General features: G+C 41.9%; 1 protein-coding gene across 5 annotated transcripts in view; it reads left to right on the top strand.

Annotated features, from left to right (window-relative positions):
* The window catches only part of sowah (ankyrin repeat domain family member sosondowah), a 129,987-nt gene that overhangs the window by 15,623 nt on the left and 96,535 nt on the right, over positions 1-17,829 (top strand). For all 5 annotated transcript variants that reach the window (XR_015293660.1, XM_086913240.1, XM_086913247.1 and 2 more), the window contains 2 exons: positions 3,415-3,450; positions 4,780-4,884. Coding sequence is in view for 4 of the 5 variants with exons in the window: in XM_086913240.1 (XP_086769366.1) it covers positions 3,415-3,450; positions 4,780-4,884 (141 nt within the window). In the remaining variant the exon portion in view is untranslated. The remainder of the gene's footprint in view (positions 1-3,414; positions 3,451-4,779; positions 4,885-17,829) is intronic.

Consider the following 17,829-nt stretch of genomic DNA (forward strand, 5'->3'; position numbering starts at 1 on the left):
CATTTTCTCAAATTAACTCGAGAGGCGCGTATTTAATTTAATTAGGGAAGGCAGGCAATGTTTTTTCGAAATCGAGCTCGGTTGGAAACGCGGCGGAGAAAATTTTGCTCGCTCGTTACATTTGGGGGAGCGAGAGCGAGAGAGAGAGAGAGAGAGACAAACGTGGTCGACTTCTCGACTTCCTCCTCTGATTCTCGTTGAAAGGACACGAAATTTCGATGCGTTTTAATTTCCGAACGAAATGTCTGTTTAATTGTCCAATTGGAGAAAGATTCTTTTAAATCCACCATAATTGACGGGATTATTAAATACTACTTCTTATTAATCAAAATCCCGTGTTAAATTTTCATATTCGCGCGTAAAGAGGCCTTGGAAAATATATAAATTAAAACGCCTCCCGTTGTATGAATGTAAATCGCATTGGCCGCAAAAGGCATACCCGCGTAATCGTAAACGGTTAATATAAATAACGAGGAGTAAAGAAATTAGCCCCGAGATAATATCTGAGGGGCGTCTACGCGCAGCGTGAAATCGACGAAAATTCATGGGACGAGCGGTGCACATCTGACAGGCGCCGTGTTACGATCGATTAAACGAGGCAACGGGGCCCGGACGGAGGAGTTTAACAAACCCGTTGCGTTAATTAATCCCCTCCGATCTCGATTAAAATATTAAGAAACAATGGGACAGACCTTTTTCCCTCGCCCGTTTCTTCTTTTCATCCAGGACGAGTCGTATCGCTTTCGATAAAAGAATATTATTCGCTCGCTGAATTATTTCTGAATTTTTCCACGTAGAAATACCGTGGAGAAAACGTAACTGAATGTGTTGCAATTATACGTGTAGCAAGTTGGATGGAGAGTCGAGTCCAGCAATAAAAATTATCTTAATTATCGAGCACTTCTTAAATATCGAATGTGTGCAAGTAGAGATAAGATAAAAACGAAAGCGAAGAAATAGACGTAACATTTACCGTGGAGTTTAAGCGAATTCCGAGAATCTATTATATACTTCGCCACTTGAATTACGAAAATGTCGAGCAATGATAGTCGAGCCAGAATTTCGAAAAAATAGTTGTTCGTAGAAATATTCTCTCGCCGTATTTCTACTTGGCGTATCTACATCTACATCTTCAATTTGCCGTTTATAGCACTTGTCTGAAAAGTGACGTTGCACCGTCATCGCGTGTTGTTCCCAGCCGACGGAGAACGAGCAACCGAAATCGTTCGTTAAACGGACAATAACAACTGCTTATTGAAAGTACGATTGTCGAATCACCGATCCTGGATAACGTCCTCTTCCCGTTAATAAAGACTATCCCCTCCCCCCTCGTCCGTGCGTACCGTTGCACCGAGGTTCAGACTCAACTCGATAGAGGGAAGGAGAGAGAGAGAAAGAGAGAGAGAAAGAGATGGAGAGTGGCGCACGAAAGCTGGGAACGTTGCTCGATGCACCACCTGACGCGACGGGGGGGCAGTGGTTCTCGATTCGACTCGGACACCGGAATCGTCGCGGATCACGTTTTTTTATATAGATCGTGAATGATTGGAGATTTATATCGCGAAGATATAAATTTATCGTGCAATTGCAATTCTTGTCGAGAGAGGAAAAAAAAAAAAAAAATGGAGAATAGGTCTTTAAGAGAGGTGTTCGAGGGAGGATGAATGAATTTTTACGAAAGAGATAATTTACAAAGGATGTCGCGAAAATCGGATGCCTCGAAAAGAAAAAGGGTGGCGAAAAAATACGACACGAGCCAGCCAGCCAGCCAGCCAGCCAGCCAGGGATCATCGAATTTGCATAGCGTGAGAGGGCATCGAGGATTATTGGATGAAATTAAATTAAGGGTGGAATGTCTACTTGTCCGTGGTCGGGCTTCCCCGCTGGTGATCGCTCTCTCGAATCACGATTTCACTTAAGGACACGCGAGTCGGTGTCGATCGATAGAGATATATCGGTCCCGGCTAATGATGACTCGGCCGAATTCGAGCGCCTCCCCCTCCCCCCGTTCCAACCAATTTACGAGAGGAGTCACGATTGATTCGGGTACGAGTGTCGATGTGAGCACCTCGAAACGCACCGCGCGGCCCGTGACGAGTGAAAATACAAACAGTTTAACAGGGATGAGTGGTCGTTTAACGTTTCCTTGGGATCAGCCGCTCCTTTCTTTCCTTTTTTTTTTTTTTTTTTTACTTTTTTTTTTTGCGAATGCACAACGTAGGTGTGGTCGTTGCGAAAAGTGTCGTTGGAGATTGAAAGGGGTTGGGATTGAGAGGGAGGGTGCGTTTTGAATGGAGAGTGGGAAGATTGGATCGTGGAAGATATTTATTGCGTTTATTTATGTGTCGGGGTGATTTCGAGCATTCGGGAAATCGGGAATAAGTGTATCTTTCGACGAAAAATAGTTTGTGCAATTCAAAGATCGTAGATAGGAACTGGACGCTCATCGTCGTAGATATATATATATAGTATTACTTTAAATCGGAAGATTATGGTTTTTTATGAAAATTAAAAACGATCAAGTTAAAATTGAATAAGCTTACCAAAATTAAAAATTGAATAATATACAAAATTTTTAACGCATTTTTAAATTAAAATTTAAATCTATAAAATTTCAAGAATGTAATTTTACATTTTTACAGATTACCAAAATTATCAAAATTATCAAAATTATCAAAAATTCCACGATACACGAATTTTTCAACGTACACGTTAAAATTTAAATTTGATAGAAATTCTGTAAAATTTCAAACGATACAAAACAAAATTTCCAATGCACAAGTTAAAATTTTCTGCTTACCAGAGATTTAACGATACACGAAATTTTTAATTCACTAGTTCAAAAATTTAAATTCGATAGAGAGGCCTGCGAAAATTCTAAAAATAATAATTTCACTATTACTTACAGATTGTAAAAATTAAAAATTGAACGTAACACAAAATTTGCCAACGGAGAGCCTAACCTAGCCTAACCCAAGTGCAGGCCGGCGAGGAGGGCGCTTCGGTTGCGTAAGTCGGCCCAACCACCCGCGGCCTTGCGTCAGAGAATCAATTATTGGGCCCGTATATCAATCCGATGACCCTGGCGCTCGCCACCCCCCGCTGCTTTTACGCATTTTCTTCCCCTCTTCCTCCCCCTCGTCTCTATCCACCCTTCGAAAAAAGGACGCCCTTTCCAAGACGTCCCTCCTCCTCCTCCTCCTCGAGAGAGAGAGAGAGAGAAACAAAGAGGATAGAAGCGAAAAGAAAAGAGAAAGGAAGAGGAGGAGGGGGGTCGTGCACGATCCCCCCGTGTAGAGCGATCGCGCGCCAAAGACCGGTTCCCTCTTCGCCGTTTCACGAGCGTGGCGCACAGCGCGTAACGTCGATTCCACTGACCGAGCCGACTGACCGATTCTCTTCTTCTCTCCGCAGGGCGCCGACGAGGATGACAGCGCTTCCGTCGCCTCGGTAAGTTCATCTTAAGTGAGGGGGGGGAGAGTTGATCGTCGAGCCAGCTTTCTCTAGTTAATCGCGAATTTGTCTGTTCAGATGTGGTGGTAATAAGAAATAATCGCGGGGGAGCAGGGGTGTGTTTTTCGAAACGAAAATTCGAATTTGAAAATTCTTCGACGCGCTTATACGAGGAGGATGAATTGAGATGCGAAAAGGGTAATTTTCGGAATGAGATTCGATCGAATTTGAAAATTCTTAGATAAGATAAATTGAGATGGAGGATAAAATGAGGTGTTTTTTTTTTTTAACGGGTAAAGAAATAATAAGAAGGGGGGGGGGGGTTAGTTTCGAAATAAAATTCGATCGAATTTCGAAAATTCTTCGTAATTTTCGAAAATTGAGATTTTCTAATAAAATTCGATCGAATTTGAAAATCGACTTACTTAGATTGGATAAATTAAAATACAGGTTAGGATGAGGTATTTTTTTTTTTTTAACTATTAAAGAAATAATAACGTATTTTTCGAAATGAGATTCGATCGAATTTGAAAATTCTTCGAATTAAAAAAAATAATAACGAGAGTATATTTTTCAAAAGGAGATTCGATCGAATTTGAAGCTTTTTTATAAAGCGGGATATTTTTTTAACGATTAAAGAAATAATAAGAAGGGGAAGGTTAATTTCGAAATAAAATTCGATCGAATTTGAAAATTCTTCGACTTATGAAAAAAAAAAATAATAACGAGAGTATATTTTTCAAAAGGAGATTCGATCGAATTTGAAAATTTTTATGAAGCTTTTTACGAAGTGGGTTAAATTGAGATATTTTTTTAACGATTAAAGAAATAAAAAGTGCAGAGTAATTTTCGAAATGAGATTCGATCGACTTATGAAAGAACTTTTTCAAACTTTTTTATAAAGTAGAATAAATTGAGTATTTCAAATTTGAAAATTCTTCGACGAACAGGGATAAATTGGAGTATTTTTCTAACGATTAAATAAATAATTTCGAAAAATGATCGACTTGTGAAGCGAAAGAGGCGTTCAACAGGAAAGAAATGTATATACGTGCGCACACTATTTTCGACGGTTGAAGAATTTTCGACCGAAACTCTCCCCTCTCCCCCGATTATTCCACCCCCGATCTCGCGCCAAGTTTCGCCGATAAACGGGCCGGGATCTCCGCGCGGAGATCTTAATTAAAATTCCCCTCCCTCATAATCGGAGCCACGCATCTCATATTCGTACTTGTCCCGCCCGTGTTTGCCCGTTATCGGCCTAGCTGGCTCGATATCGCGAGCCCAACCCCTGTTAATCGAGCCAATTATTGCTTTGGCAAGTAGCAACTGGACGGGAAGTCACGGGAGTGGTTGGTCAGAGCGGCGCAAGGGGATTATCAGGCTTTGGCGAAATTGGCCGCCGAAGAACCTCGCCTCACCCGCCTCAAGGTACGTTTCTTTCCAATTTCTCTATCGTGTTATCCGTCCACGATAATCGACCACTTTTCTCCTTCCAAATTATTCGTGGCGTACAGAAAAATTTTGAAAGCCTAGTCTTGTTTTAATCGATCGATACGATACTTTTAATCTACCTGGAAAAACATTGATTCAGAAGAAATCCAACAAGTCGTCCTTGACCAAGAGAGAGAATTATCGAACGTTTTTGCTGGATCTGGTTGAATTATCGGGGCGGGTTTGATAATGACAAAGGTGGCTCGGGCATAGCCGAGTACGGAAATATAATTACGGTGTGTGTGGCTTACCGTAGGCCCCGGGATCAGGCGCGTTATTACACGCACGGCGGAACTTAACACCTGCGGCGTTGTAAATTCGCCGTTTTCGCGCCCCGCCATTGACAGGTCAATAAATCCTGGGGGCCCCCGTGGCAATCAGCCGGCCCCTGTTATACCAAACCGCCAATACGTGGACCGGATCACCGCTTGTCGCCCCGTATACCACTCGAACGAGTCCAGGATTACTCCCTCCACCCCTCCCTCTCTCTCTCTACCTCTACCTCTCTCCTCCTTTCGCCTTTTCCCAAGAATTTCGCGCATTCCAAATTGTTTTTCAAAAACGAAACAATTATCGCCAATTAATTGATCGGATGGAAAGAGGATGAAGAGAGAAGAAGAAGAAGAAGAAAGAAAAAGGAAGGAAGAGGAGGTCTTTTCGTGCAGAAAAAGGCGGAGGAGGAGAGGAGGAGGGTCGGTTGCCAATTTTCGCGGGAGTTTCTAGTCGCAAAAAGAGGGGGTGGCGGCCTGTATATCGCGGCGATGTTATCCGCAAACACGCGGGTTCGACCAATTTATCCCGAGGGAGGGGTGGCGGGGCAAGCAACCTTGTCCAGCGGAATGAATTCAGCACGCGCAGCCCCTGTGCGGTTCCTCTCCACCTCTTCCCGTTGACCATCCACAGGGATTCATCCCCTCTCCTTTTCCGCTCGAGCCTTTTCGTGACCTCTCTCTCTCTCTCCTCTCTCTCTCTCTCTCTCTCTCTCTCTCTCTCTCTCTTTTAATCCAAGTGTGCGTGCAAGTATCCCATCCGCCAATTCTTCTTCTTCTTCTTGGAACGTTTTGGAAGAAACGCCAATTCGGAATTAGTCCGCCATTTTTTTTCTCCTCCATGGAATTGTTATACGAGATGTACGCGTAAAAAAAATTTGTTCCCCACTCCACAATCTATCATCTCTTTCTCGACGATTGATAAAAAGGTGTGTCTAAAAAAAAAAAAAAAAAAAAAGAAAAGAAAAGAAAAGAAAAAAAAAAGGAGAAGGAAATTCATCCACCACCACCGATGAGCCTGGTTCGAGAGGGGATGAGATACGGAGAGCCACGTATTAATCCATCGATGAATATGCAATATGGTCGGGGATGGGAGACAAAGTGAAGCAAACGACACGAGGGTGTCGTTTGTGGGTGGAACGTCGGTGGGCATTCCAATTACTCCCCCTCCTCCCCCCCTCTGGTAATTAAATCAACACGAAGGGTAATCAACGAAGGTTGGCCACCAACTTTCCTATCTCTCTCTCTCTCTCTCTCTCTCTCGTCGAATTTCTTTTCTCTCCACCTTTTAAATCCTTGGACAAGGTGAATCTTGGATGGACGATTCCGCTCGTGAATTGTTGTTTTCCTCTCGCAACAAGGAAGACAAGTTTTCGTTTTGATCAGGGATACTTGTTTTGAAACGAGCCGAGCACCTGTCTCGACGTGTAAAAAAGGAAGATGGACGAGCGAGAGGGGAGGGAAAGGCAGAAATCGAAATCTATCGATGCCAGACGCCCGTCGATAAAGTGTAATGGTCAGCCACCACCTGATGCAACGGGTGTGCGAGCGTTTAATACGGGCTCGTTTCGACCAATTTTATTGCCAACTTCTTCTTCTTCTTCTTCTTCTTCTTCTTCTTCTTCTTTCAACTCAAGCGTTTTATTTATATTTAACGAGGTTGGTAACGGATCCACAGTCCCTTGAGAATGTTAAAATTGTATTATCTACCTTCTTAAAATTATCAACAATTATTTCCTCCTCCTCCTCCTCCTCCTCCTATTATTATCATCGTTTCGAATACGATAATAAATCATATCGAGGCGACTTGGGCCAAGATTAAATTTTGCCCCGACCGACCCTGACCGAGGAGAGGAAAAAAAGAAAGGGAATTTCATCTCGAAAACTTCTTCTGCGCGCGCGAAAGGAGGGAAAGGCTAGTTAAGGCCGAGCGGTTATATATATCGTCAAAACGAAGAAAGAGGAGGGAGGGAGGGGGGGGGTCGGTGGTATTTATCAGCTGGTATCGGCCGGTTTAATAACGCGAGGCAATCAGAGGTGTGCTCCTCCTCCTCCTTCGGTGTATATATCCGAATAAATAATAACCATTTGTATCGGATTCTAATTACTCGCTCTGAGCAAACAAATAAACACGAGGAGGGGGATCGGTTGCGCGCGAGCAGCAACCGATCCTTTAACGTGGCTCGGGGCTGATTTAAGGAGTGTGGGACCGCCCACCTCGAGGATGCGTCTTATGAGTGTTTCCACGCCACTGTGCGCCTCTCCTTCTCCCTCTCTTTCTTCCGTTGCCAAGAGATATACGCTCGTGTATCAACATCGTTTCCTTTTCCACAATTTCCCCGGATCGAATTTCACAATTTCGCGAACGAGAGTCGTTGCGCCGCGAGATAAGATAAATTCTCGTCGTCCGAGTGGACGAGATGGAGAGGAGGGGGAGGAGGAGAATTCGTTTCGAGCCTCCCCTACTTGTCCTTCGGATGATCGATAAGAGTCGTTCGTATAAGTTCGCTTTAAAAGGTGGTCGAGAAATGCGGACGGTAGTTCGTTACAGGCGGGCTATTAGCGGGCGTAACGCACGTCCTGGCAGCGTCGCAGGACCTAAGTAAACCCGGGCTAACAAGGAGGCGTATCCGCGAATGATCTACCGATCTCTCTCTCTCTTTTTCGTGTGTATAAATATACGCCCCCCCTCCCCTGCCCCGTTATATTAACACTTTGATTTATGCGCGTAATTATCTCTAGTTATTTTCTCGGGGCCCCCGGCCTCATTCTCTTTTCCTTAACCTGTCTTCTCTCGTAGCTGCCGCTACGCGACGAGTTAACCGTCCTCAGCGCCATCTTTCGTGAAATTCGTCGTTCCAACGACGCGAGCGTATATATATATATAATCGTTGTGTAAATTATACAAGATCTTTTTTTTTTCTTTCTTTCTTTTTTTTTTTTTTTCATTGAAAGTTTGAGCAGTTTTTACTTTATATTAAATAGAATTCGAACAATGATCTGTTCCATGAGATAAGGATCGAATGTAGGAAAATTTTTTTGCCAAACTATCTTGAATTATGATATACGCATCCATTGTTTATTTGTCGTATTTTGGATAAATAATAATATTCCTATATATTTTAGTTGGGAATTTTATATCGGATAATTTGTAGGACAGGATTCGCATTTTCTTCTTTATCCTACGCTATTAATTAAACCAACCAAGTGTTGATCTTTTTCCTTGTATCTAGTCGTAATTTTTTATATACACTTTTTCACAACGAAAGCAGTATTGTTTTCTAAAAATTAAATCCGTGAGCTCGAAAAAATAATTTTCTACTCGAAAGTGATTACAATTTATACACGAATGTTAAATACGCAAATTCGTACGATCGCACGAAAAATTTGTAGAAATCTTTATAATTTCCAATCCACTCGATCTTATTTTCGAATTTCTCGATCCATTCGAGGATCTCTCCTCGCGGTGATCATTTATCGTGCGTGCCTTTCAAGCGCGAAATATATTTTCGGCCAAAGATTATTACGTGGCCGTGGCCTGTCTGTTGTGGTAATTAGCGCGGGAATCGCTTGGCATCCCTTCGAATTAGTCTTGCCGCGTTTATCGTTTGGAACGGCTATTAGTCAGATCGAACTCGCTGACGAGAGACCGGTTTCTCTTGACAGTCCACGGGGGGAATGGAACGGAGAAATCGTATCGAGATGGCGAAAATTAGATTGTTTGGTTTTTCTTTGTCTTTCTTTTTTTGGGGGGAGGAGAGGGATTTCGAGAAAGAATAAATTACGGTTGCTTCTTTTTTCTTTTTATGTACGTATTCAGCAGCACGATTCTTCTTTTTTTTTTTATGAATATTTAATAAGCATCGCCTTTTTTTACTTTTAAAAGTAAAAATTAACAAATTACCGCACGATTTGTAATTATACAGATATACATAACTTTATAAAATTAATATTCGAACGAGATATGGACAGAGATCGATTAATCTTTCGACACCCTTTATAATTTTTTACAAATATTATCCATAAGTTCGCCTTTTACTTTTCATAAAAATTAACGAATTATTATATTACAGATTGTGCATTATATACAATTGTAATAAGATATGGACAGAGCACGATCGATTAATCTTTCGATATCCGTTACAATTTTTATAAATATTTAATAAGTCATACCACCTTTTACTTTTCATAAAGATTAACAAATTATAACTGGTATGTGTGAGATATAATATTCGAACGAGGCTAGGGGGCGATCGTCGAGTTTTTCGACTTTGGAACGTTGGAAAAGTAGAGAAAGTCGGGGGGGTAGAAGCAGGAAGTCGGCGAAGGGCCGCGATAGTGGATCAGCAAAAGGGAGAGATTTAACGTAACGAGGCAGGGTGTCGCAGATAGTGGCGCCACCGAGGCCCGTCATCTTCTCGTGGCATCGATCCATGGGGCCCGCTTTCGGGCCTCTTCACCCTCTCTCTCTCTCTCTCTCTCTCACTCCCTCTCTCTCTAACAGTCTTCTAGAATTTCAACTTTCCTCCCCAACCAAGTTTCCTCCGATGCCTGCACCACTCACGCTCGAATTAGTCAACAGTTTCTCGTACATCTCGTCGTTGCCGGCCTTTTTTTAACTCGAGCAGCGAATAGAAAGAAGAGAAGAAAAAGAAAAACGAGGGAAGGAGGGATGGAAAAGACAATGGAGAAGAGTCGAGAGTGAAACTCGAGAGGCGAAATTTTGTCTATACACATTTTACAAGTGCGAGTGTCGCCTTGTAAGATCTCTCGTGCAAACCGAAGCGAAGAGCCGATAGTTTTAGCTGGCTGAAACTCAAACTCGAAGGGAATATTCGTATCGTCAGGTTGGGTTAGGCTCGTCTCGTTGGATCTCCTCCCTCCCCCCCCCTCTCCCATTTCGTTTTCGTCCCTCCTCCGAGTGAAATTTATCATTCGATATTGGCTCGAATACGAATCCTTCAAATTCTTATTTTCCCTATATATAATAATAAACGTATAGTATTATTATATCTCTTCGTTTACAATCGGGGAGAAGGATGAAAGAAAAGGATCAAACATTTATCAATTCCCCCTTTTTCTTACTTTTATCAATTCCTCCTCCTCCTCCTTTTCCTTTCCCTCAAATTTATCAATTCCACCTCTTGCTCTTCAAATTTATCAATTCCTTCCCTTGCTCTTTATTTTTATAAATTTCACCATCTCTTTATTTTTATCAATTCCTCCTCCTCCTTATTTTTATCAATTCCTCCTCCTCCTTATTTTTATCAATTCCTCCTCCTCCTTATTTTTATCAATTCCTCCTCCTCCTTATTTTTATCAATTCCTCCTCCTCCTTATTTTTATCAATTCCTCCTCCTCCTTATTTTTATCAATTCCTCCTCCTCCTTATTTTTATCAATTCCTCCTCCTCCTTATTTTTATCAATTCCTCCTCCTCCTTATTTTTATCAATTCCTCCTCTTCCTTATTTTTATCAATTCCTCCTCCTCCTTATTTTTATCAATTCCTCCTCCTCCTTATTTTTATCAATTCCTCCTCCTCCTTATTTTTATCAATTCCTCCTCCTCCCTATTTTTATCAATTCCTCCTCCTCCTTATTTTTATCAATTCCTCCTCCTCCTTATATTTATCAATTCCTCCTCCTCCTTATTTGTATCAATTCCTCTTCTTCCTATTTTTGTCAATTCCTCCTCCTACTTATTTCGATAAATGAAAAATATATTCAAAACTTTTAACCTCACGATATGTTTCAAATTACCTCTTCCTCTTGCCTCTCGCCAAACAAACTCCCGCGAGCTCGATAACGAATAAACGTGCATGATACACGGAATGTTGCCGCAAATTCGCAGGAATTTGTCCCCGCGAGCCGACGACAGATCCACGTGATTGATAGGTGCCGCGTGGCTCGTTTTCGCCTGAATTTCTTGATCTCTGAGATCGTAGCGATCAAGTTCGATGTTACCGTTCCATCTGGTGGAAAAGCTTCGATTTTTCCATCTACGTGATATTCGTCGGATTAATCAAAGTTGAGGAAGTAATTGGTTAAAGATTTCGAATAATCTGGGACCGTTTATAATTATTTGTTCAACTGAAAAAGCAATTTTGAAAGTAATTTTACTCGACGTGATTAAATTTTCGCTGGTATAAAATATATCCACAGTATATCGAATACGAGATTACATTTATAAATTTTTATTAATATCGAGATAATTAATTGTTTCGAAAATACTTCGGCTGGTTTGATTATCCTCACGAGGGAAAATAATTTCTAGGATTTTCAAAATTGTCGACAAAATTGCCTGAAGCGACGTTTCTTTTCTACATAGAGATAGAATATAATTTGAATATTCGATCCAATCATCCGAAATATATTTCTTTAATTTATTCGTACACGTACAATTATTATAAATTAAACTGTAAAATACAAAATACATTTTTTATATCGATCATCGTCTCTCTCTTCTCTCGCAAAATTGCATACCAACTGCCCTTACCTTACCAACAATCCGTATCCCAAATCCTGTCCATCGCCGTCGATCCAAGAATCGAAGCCAGAAAACGATTCGAGAAAAGAATGTAAAAAAAGGAGAGAGAGTGTATACACGCGTGTACACATATCGTCGCTGTGTTGTTCGCACTGTGCGCCCCTAATTAGCCTCAAGATCGATGGCTATCTGTCCGGCGGCCACATGTCCCTAAAGTGGCGAGCCGAAACATCCGGTACGCCTTTTCCGTTTCGGAAACTCGGCTCCTTTGCACCGATCCAACAACTTAAACGTCAACCTCCCCTCCCTCACCTTTCCTCCAACGCCGAAGAGAAACTCGCTGGAGACAGCGAGAGAGAGAGAGAGAGAGAGAGAGAGAGAGAGAGAGAACTGTGCCTAGTCGTGTCCCATTGCGCGCAACAGCTGTGCACTTTTAAAATTCATAATGTATACACGCGCGTATACACCCGTATATTCCCGATAATTAAGCCTCCGTGCAACGTAGGATTATCGAGTCCCTTGCTGCACCCCTTTCGGGGTCACGCATCAGCTTTGGACATCCCCATTCATGTGCAAATGTGCGCGCGATCGATGTAACGTTAATGTCCAAGGTTCGGAAGAGCGTCAGAAATTTCCTCCTTCCTTGGATCGATCGATTTCGTTTTCTCGTTGCCTAATTTAAAATTTGTCTCTCCGAGTGGAAAAAGGGAGAAAACTTTACAGGGTTGGAAATAAGGCGTTCTCAGAATTACGATCTGGACCTTTTTCGATCGCGTGTTACGGTCGATCCAACGATTTCTCCCACGATGGCGGATAAAACGGGGAGCGCGTGGTATTACACGTGTTGCGTGAGAAAACGGGGCGCAATTTAACGGGCGGGGGCTCTCATTATGGAGATATGGCCGTGCAAATGAATAATATGCCCCTTTTCTTTTGCATTTCACTCGTAAAGAAGTGAAGATACAGTTTCGCGTAGGAAACATTTCGTTGCAAAATTTCTATATATACGATCGATGAATACAACGAACTAACCTAACCTAAACTAACGAACGAACAATCCTCCTCTTTTTTTTATATTCTCGAGCTGAACGTTTTCGACAGTTGCTTGCAATTTAATGAAATTCGTTAAATTTAAGATTTATATTTTTTCGATTCAATACCGTTTCCGGGTAAAAATGTACGCGCGTCTGGGTCACGTGGGAGATCCGCGTGCACAACGAGGACAGTCGTGGCGCTAGTGTGCCGAAAGGAGGGCGGCCCAAGCGGATCGCGTGTCGATCTACGGCCCCGATATTTGTTACTTTACAGTCGTATCACGTTTTTTCGCGTGGAAACAAAGCCATTGTTTGTTGGCCCGTACACTCAGCCGCTCTTCCTTTCTTTCCTCTCGTCAACGTTTCCTTCTTCTTGCGCGTATAAATGTATTCGATGACACGTATTCTCGATCGAGTTTGCAGAGATCAATTCTTCTTTCTCTCTCTCTCTCTCTCTCTCTCTCGTGCACACTGGCTGATGAATTCGGTGATGAAGTCGTTGATATTTCAGCGTCAGCGGCCCAAGTTTTTGTCATTTGTACGTCGCCTCTCCCCGAGCTAAATCGAGTTTAGAGCGTAATCACGCGCTCTTCCGTGAGAAAAAGATCGAATCAAAGAGTTTTTCTAATTTTTCTAAAGGATCAGACCAATTCCATAACGTGTTCAAATTAAATTCAATCGTACGAATAACATTGAACAGAGAATTGCCAATCTTATTACTGCTTACTATTATATTAATATTATTATAAATATAATAAATATATAAATTAATCGTGCGAACACTTGGATCTAGCCTGGTAGTAGTAATTGGCCTGGTTAATTGGACTTTGATTAAAAACTGGTCATTGATTAATCGCCTGACACGCTTGTGACTCGCTTCTAATTATTCGACTTCATTTTCCGGCCCGCCATTTTCAATTCCCCGTGGCGCCCTCTTTCGAGAATTGGCCGGGTCGCATCTGCCCGAGGCGAGTACAAAAACAGAGGCTAGAGTCTGTTGCTCGGTGAAGATTAGCCGATCACTATCGGTCCCCCGATTGTCTCGTGTTAACGAGCCGCTTTATACTCGGGAGGGGCCATAACCTGTCCCGAAACCGTTCTCCCTTCGATGCCCACTTCCGCCTCGATCGAGCACAGGTAAACGGGCTTCGACCTGTTCTCCTCCGATTCGAACCGAATTTCGATCGATTTCTTCTTCACCCGCGATCGAAAGATACCGCGAATTTTTCGAAACCCTCTGATAATGGAATCTTTCGATTTTCCTTCTAAAAAAATTATTGATCCATAAAAGAGCCGTATTCACAGTTTGGGCTGGTCGTAACGCGATAAGGGTTGAAAATGCTGGTCAAAAAGAAAAAAGGGAAGGGAAAAAATTTTGAGGTAAAATAGAGTGAATTAGGTGAAAAAATGAAGATAGAAGATAGTTGGTTCAAGAAGCATCAAGATTATAAAATAAATAAATATATATACACACGAAGAAACGAACAATTTGGACAAAGAAGAATTGGAACAATGGGACGATTTGCAGGTAAAGACAAAGTGGGTATTGCTTAAGAGGGTATCGGTTTCAGGGAGTAAGCTCTGTGCAGAATGGGCAGGATTAGCCGGTCGTTCGCGTGAATCGGTGGGAAAATTCGTGAAATCGAGCAGCCCTTGGAAAGACCCAAAAACCGATACCGATCTTTCTCTTCTGGAATCTATCGTTTAACGACGGTTCCCAGTTGTGGCGCCAGGCCCCAGGCGTAACACGAGGCCAGAAGGGGGCTAATAAATTTTCCAAAGTCTGTATTGTCCCATATATACGTCCCCCGACTGTTTTAAGCTCGCCACGTCCGCAAGCGGAAAAATATTAGCGGTAAATCTTCCCCTATTCCGCCTATTTGCAGCTCGAGTTTCTCGCGTTTGAAACGACGGACGGAAGAACCGTCCTTCTCGTTTGTAATTGTCCAAAAGATTGACCAAAGGATTGACAGAAATCTGATTGTTGTCCGACTCACCGATTGTGTCGGAGAAAATACGTTCTTACGTCTAAGCTTTTTTTCAAGCTCGAGAAAAAAAGTGAAATGATAGGATTAAGGTATCGGTTAGTTAATAACCACGTGGCGCTAGTGTCGCGTCACGCCAAATCTTAAGTAATTATCGTAATTACCAATCTTCTTTCTCTCGGTTTAGATAGTAGTTTCGTATAAACGTACACGCAACCTACCTATTTTCACCATACCTAATCAACGATTGTTAAAACGATGTCGAGTCCTTAAATAAGTTGTACAATTTCGAATCAAGGATTTACGAACAATTGTTGTTTCGGTGAAAAGTAAAATAGTGGAATGAATTCCCTTCTTTCTCTCAGTTTAAGTACTTATTTTCGTGTAATCTACGATTGTTAAAGCGATGTTGAGCCCTTAAATAAGCCGTACAATTTCAAGTCGAGAAAGTTTGTTGTTTCAGCCGTGAAAACGTAGGCTAGTTAATAACCACGTGGCGCTAGTGTCGCGTCACGCAAAATCTCTTAGTTATAGATTGTACTGTTAGCTTCGTATAATCTACGATTGTTAAAACGGGGTTGGGCCCTCCTTAAAAAAGTCGTACAATTTCGAGTCAAGGCTTAAGAAAATTTATCTCGACCGTGAAAAGTAAAATGCTAGAATGAATCGTTGTGTCGTTAATTAATAACTACAGCACAGCCTATCCTAAGTAATTACACTTTCTCTTTCAACTTAAGTAAGTTTAGTCTCGTGTAAAACTTATGTGATAAATCAATACAACACGATACAACATCTGGCAGAAAAAAAAAAAAAAAAAAAAATACCACGCTACTTAATAACGCGCTTTTATCTAATCTACGATTGTTTCTACGAAACAGTTTCCGGCTTCGAACGAGCCCATCGAATAACAACAAAGTCGTGCCACAAATATCCGCCAACGAATCGCTATCGTTATTCCCTAAGAAGAAACTTTTGAAATGCCTCTCGAGAGGTGAATAAATACGGATTAATTAATAAGAGCCGGGGAAACAAAATTCACCTCCCGGCGCACACCAGGTCGCAAGGGACGGAGGGGGGGGTGGTGGGAGAGCCGTGGCTCGATGCGAAACCTTGTCGCCGCCCCGTAACGAATTGTTCATTTAATTTTCGGCGAACATTTTCGGGCCGGGCTCCCGTCGACACCGTGTTCCGATAAATCGGAACCACGGAGGGAGGGGGAGGGGGGGAAAGAGAAGAAGAGGGAGGGAAAAAATGCGGAGGGAGGGAAGGGGGGAGGAGGAGGAAACGTTACGAGGGCTGGAAACGAGGTTTGGAGAAGAGAGGTTTGCGAAAGACACAGTTCGGATCGGGTTGGAAGAAAAACCTTGCCCGGAGATATTATCTGGTTTTACGAGGTTTTACGGCCACCCTTTGTATTTATTGCACCGTGTCACGGAATGAAGAGCAGCGTCTTTATTGCGCCTTACCATTTCTCTCGACTCTGGACGAAGATCGAGACGAATATTTCGGATATTTTGTTCAATTTTTCTGGAATGGGAATAATCGAGGGTGAAAAATTTTTGCAAAAATTTGGAAAGATCTATTGCACCGTTCAACCCCGTTCACGGTTGTTATTTTCTTCGAGTCATCCTGGCAACTCGATCGTACGATCGGTGCGATTTCGACGACGAGATTTCGCTTTTGGACCGGGCTGTACGTCCAGATACATCCGCTGCAATATTTTCTATCGGGAAATATTTTAACGAGAGCAATGTCGTGCCCCGGGATTATATCTGTCCGCCGGACCGTCCCTGTATTGGATTCCCGGGGAATTACGAAAAATATCAATTAAACATAAAAGCTTGGGTCCGTGTCATCCGATAATGGCGAGAGATCGAAGCGGCCCGGGGCGTCGAATAATTGGGATCGTAGAGAGAAAGGAAGGGTGGAAAACAATGGGGGCAAATAACACAAAGCAAATTACACTCGATATACAACTTACTGTTATAATCGAACCGCAGCTTCGAACCAATCGTCGCGCGTTTTCCCTCGTGTTTTTCGCCTATTTCATGGCAACATGGCGGACCCCCCCAGTCGCTCCCCCTCCCTCCCCCCCAACTTCCTTCTCTCCTCCCTCGACACGTTCGGTTTAACGAGTTAATTTTCGAAAGAAACGATGATCATAGAAAGTATAGTTTTAGCGAAAGAGAAGGGAAAAAAACGAAAATTCCATCTCATAATTTTGAAACTGTAACGAGGTAATTTTCGAAAGAAACGATGATCAATAATTAAAAAATATAGTTTTAGTTGAAGGGAAAGTTTAAAAAAAAAAAAAAAAATAGTAGCGAAGGATTTAAGTTCTCTCGATCTCAAACAACAAGCAAAACATTCTCATCCTAACTCGAATCTCGCCAATACAACGAGTTAATTCGAAAGAAACGATGATCACAGAAAGTATAGTTTTAGCCAAAGAGAGGGGAAAGTTAAAAAAAAAAAAAAAGAAAATAGTAGCGAAGGGTTCAAGTTCTCTCGATCTCGAACAACAAACGAAACGTTCTCATCCTAACTCAATATAACGAAAGAAACAATGATCAGAAAATATAGTTTCAGGTAAAGAAAAGAAAAAGAAAATTAATAAAAAAATAGTAGCGAAGGATTTAAGTTGTCTCGATCTCAAACAACGAACGAAACATTCTCATCCTGACTCGATACAACGAGTTAATTTTCCAAACTCCACATCTCATTTTGAAACTGTAACGAGTTAACAAAGAAATAATAGCAAAGGATTTAAGTTCTCTCGATCTCAAACAACAAGCAAAATATTCTCATCCTAACTCGAATCTCGCCAATACAACGAGTTAATTCGAAAGAAACGATGATCACAGAAAGTATAGTTTTAGCCAAAGAGAAGGAGAAAGTTAAAAAAAAAAAGAAAGAAAATAGTAGCGAAGGGTTCAAGTTCCTCTAGATCTCGAACAACAAACGAAACATTCTCATTCTCTTAAACGAGTCTGTCTTACCAAAGACGCTTCTAAAAAACTGTCTCTCCTCTCTCTCCTCTTTTTCTCCACCTCCCCCCTCATTCTTCACCACCATAAACTGGATCTCTCGATCATTTTCGTGGCGAG

The sequence above is a fragment of the Apis florea genome, unplaced genomic scaffold (assembly GCF_048593485.1).
Source record: "Apis florea isolate Af1SG1 unplaced genomic scaffold, ASM4859348v1 contig_1914_pilon, whole genome shotgun sequence".
NCBI lineage: Eukaryota > Metazoa > Arthropoda > Insecta > Hymenoptera > Apidae > Apis > Apis florea.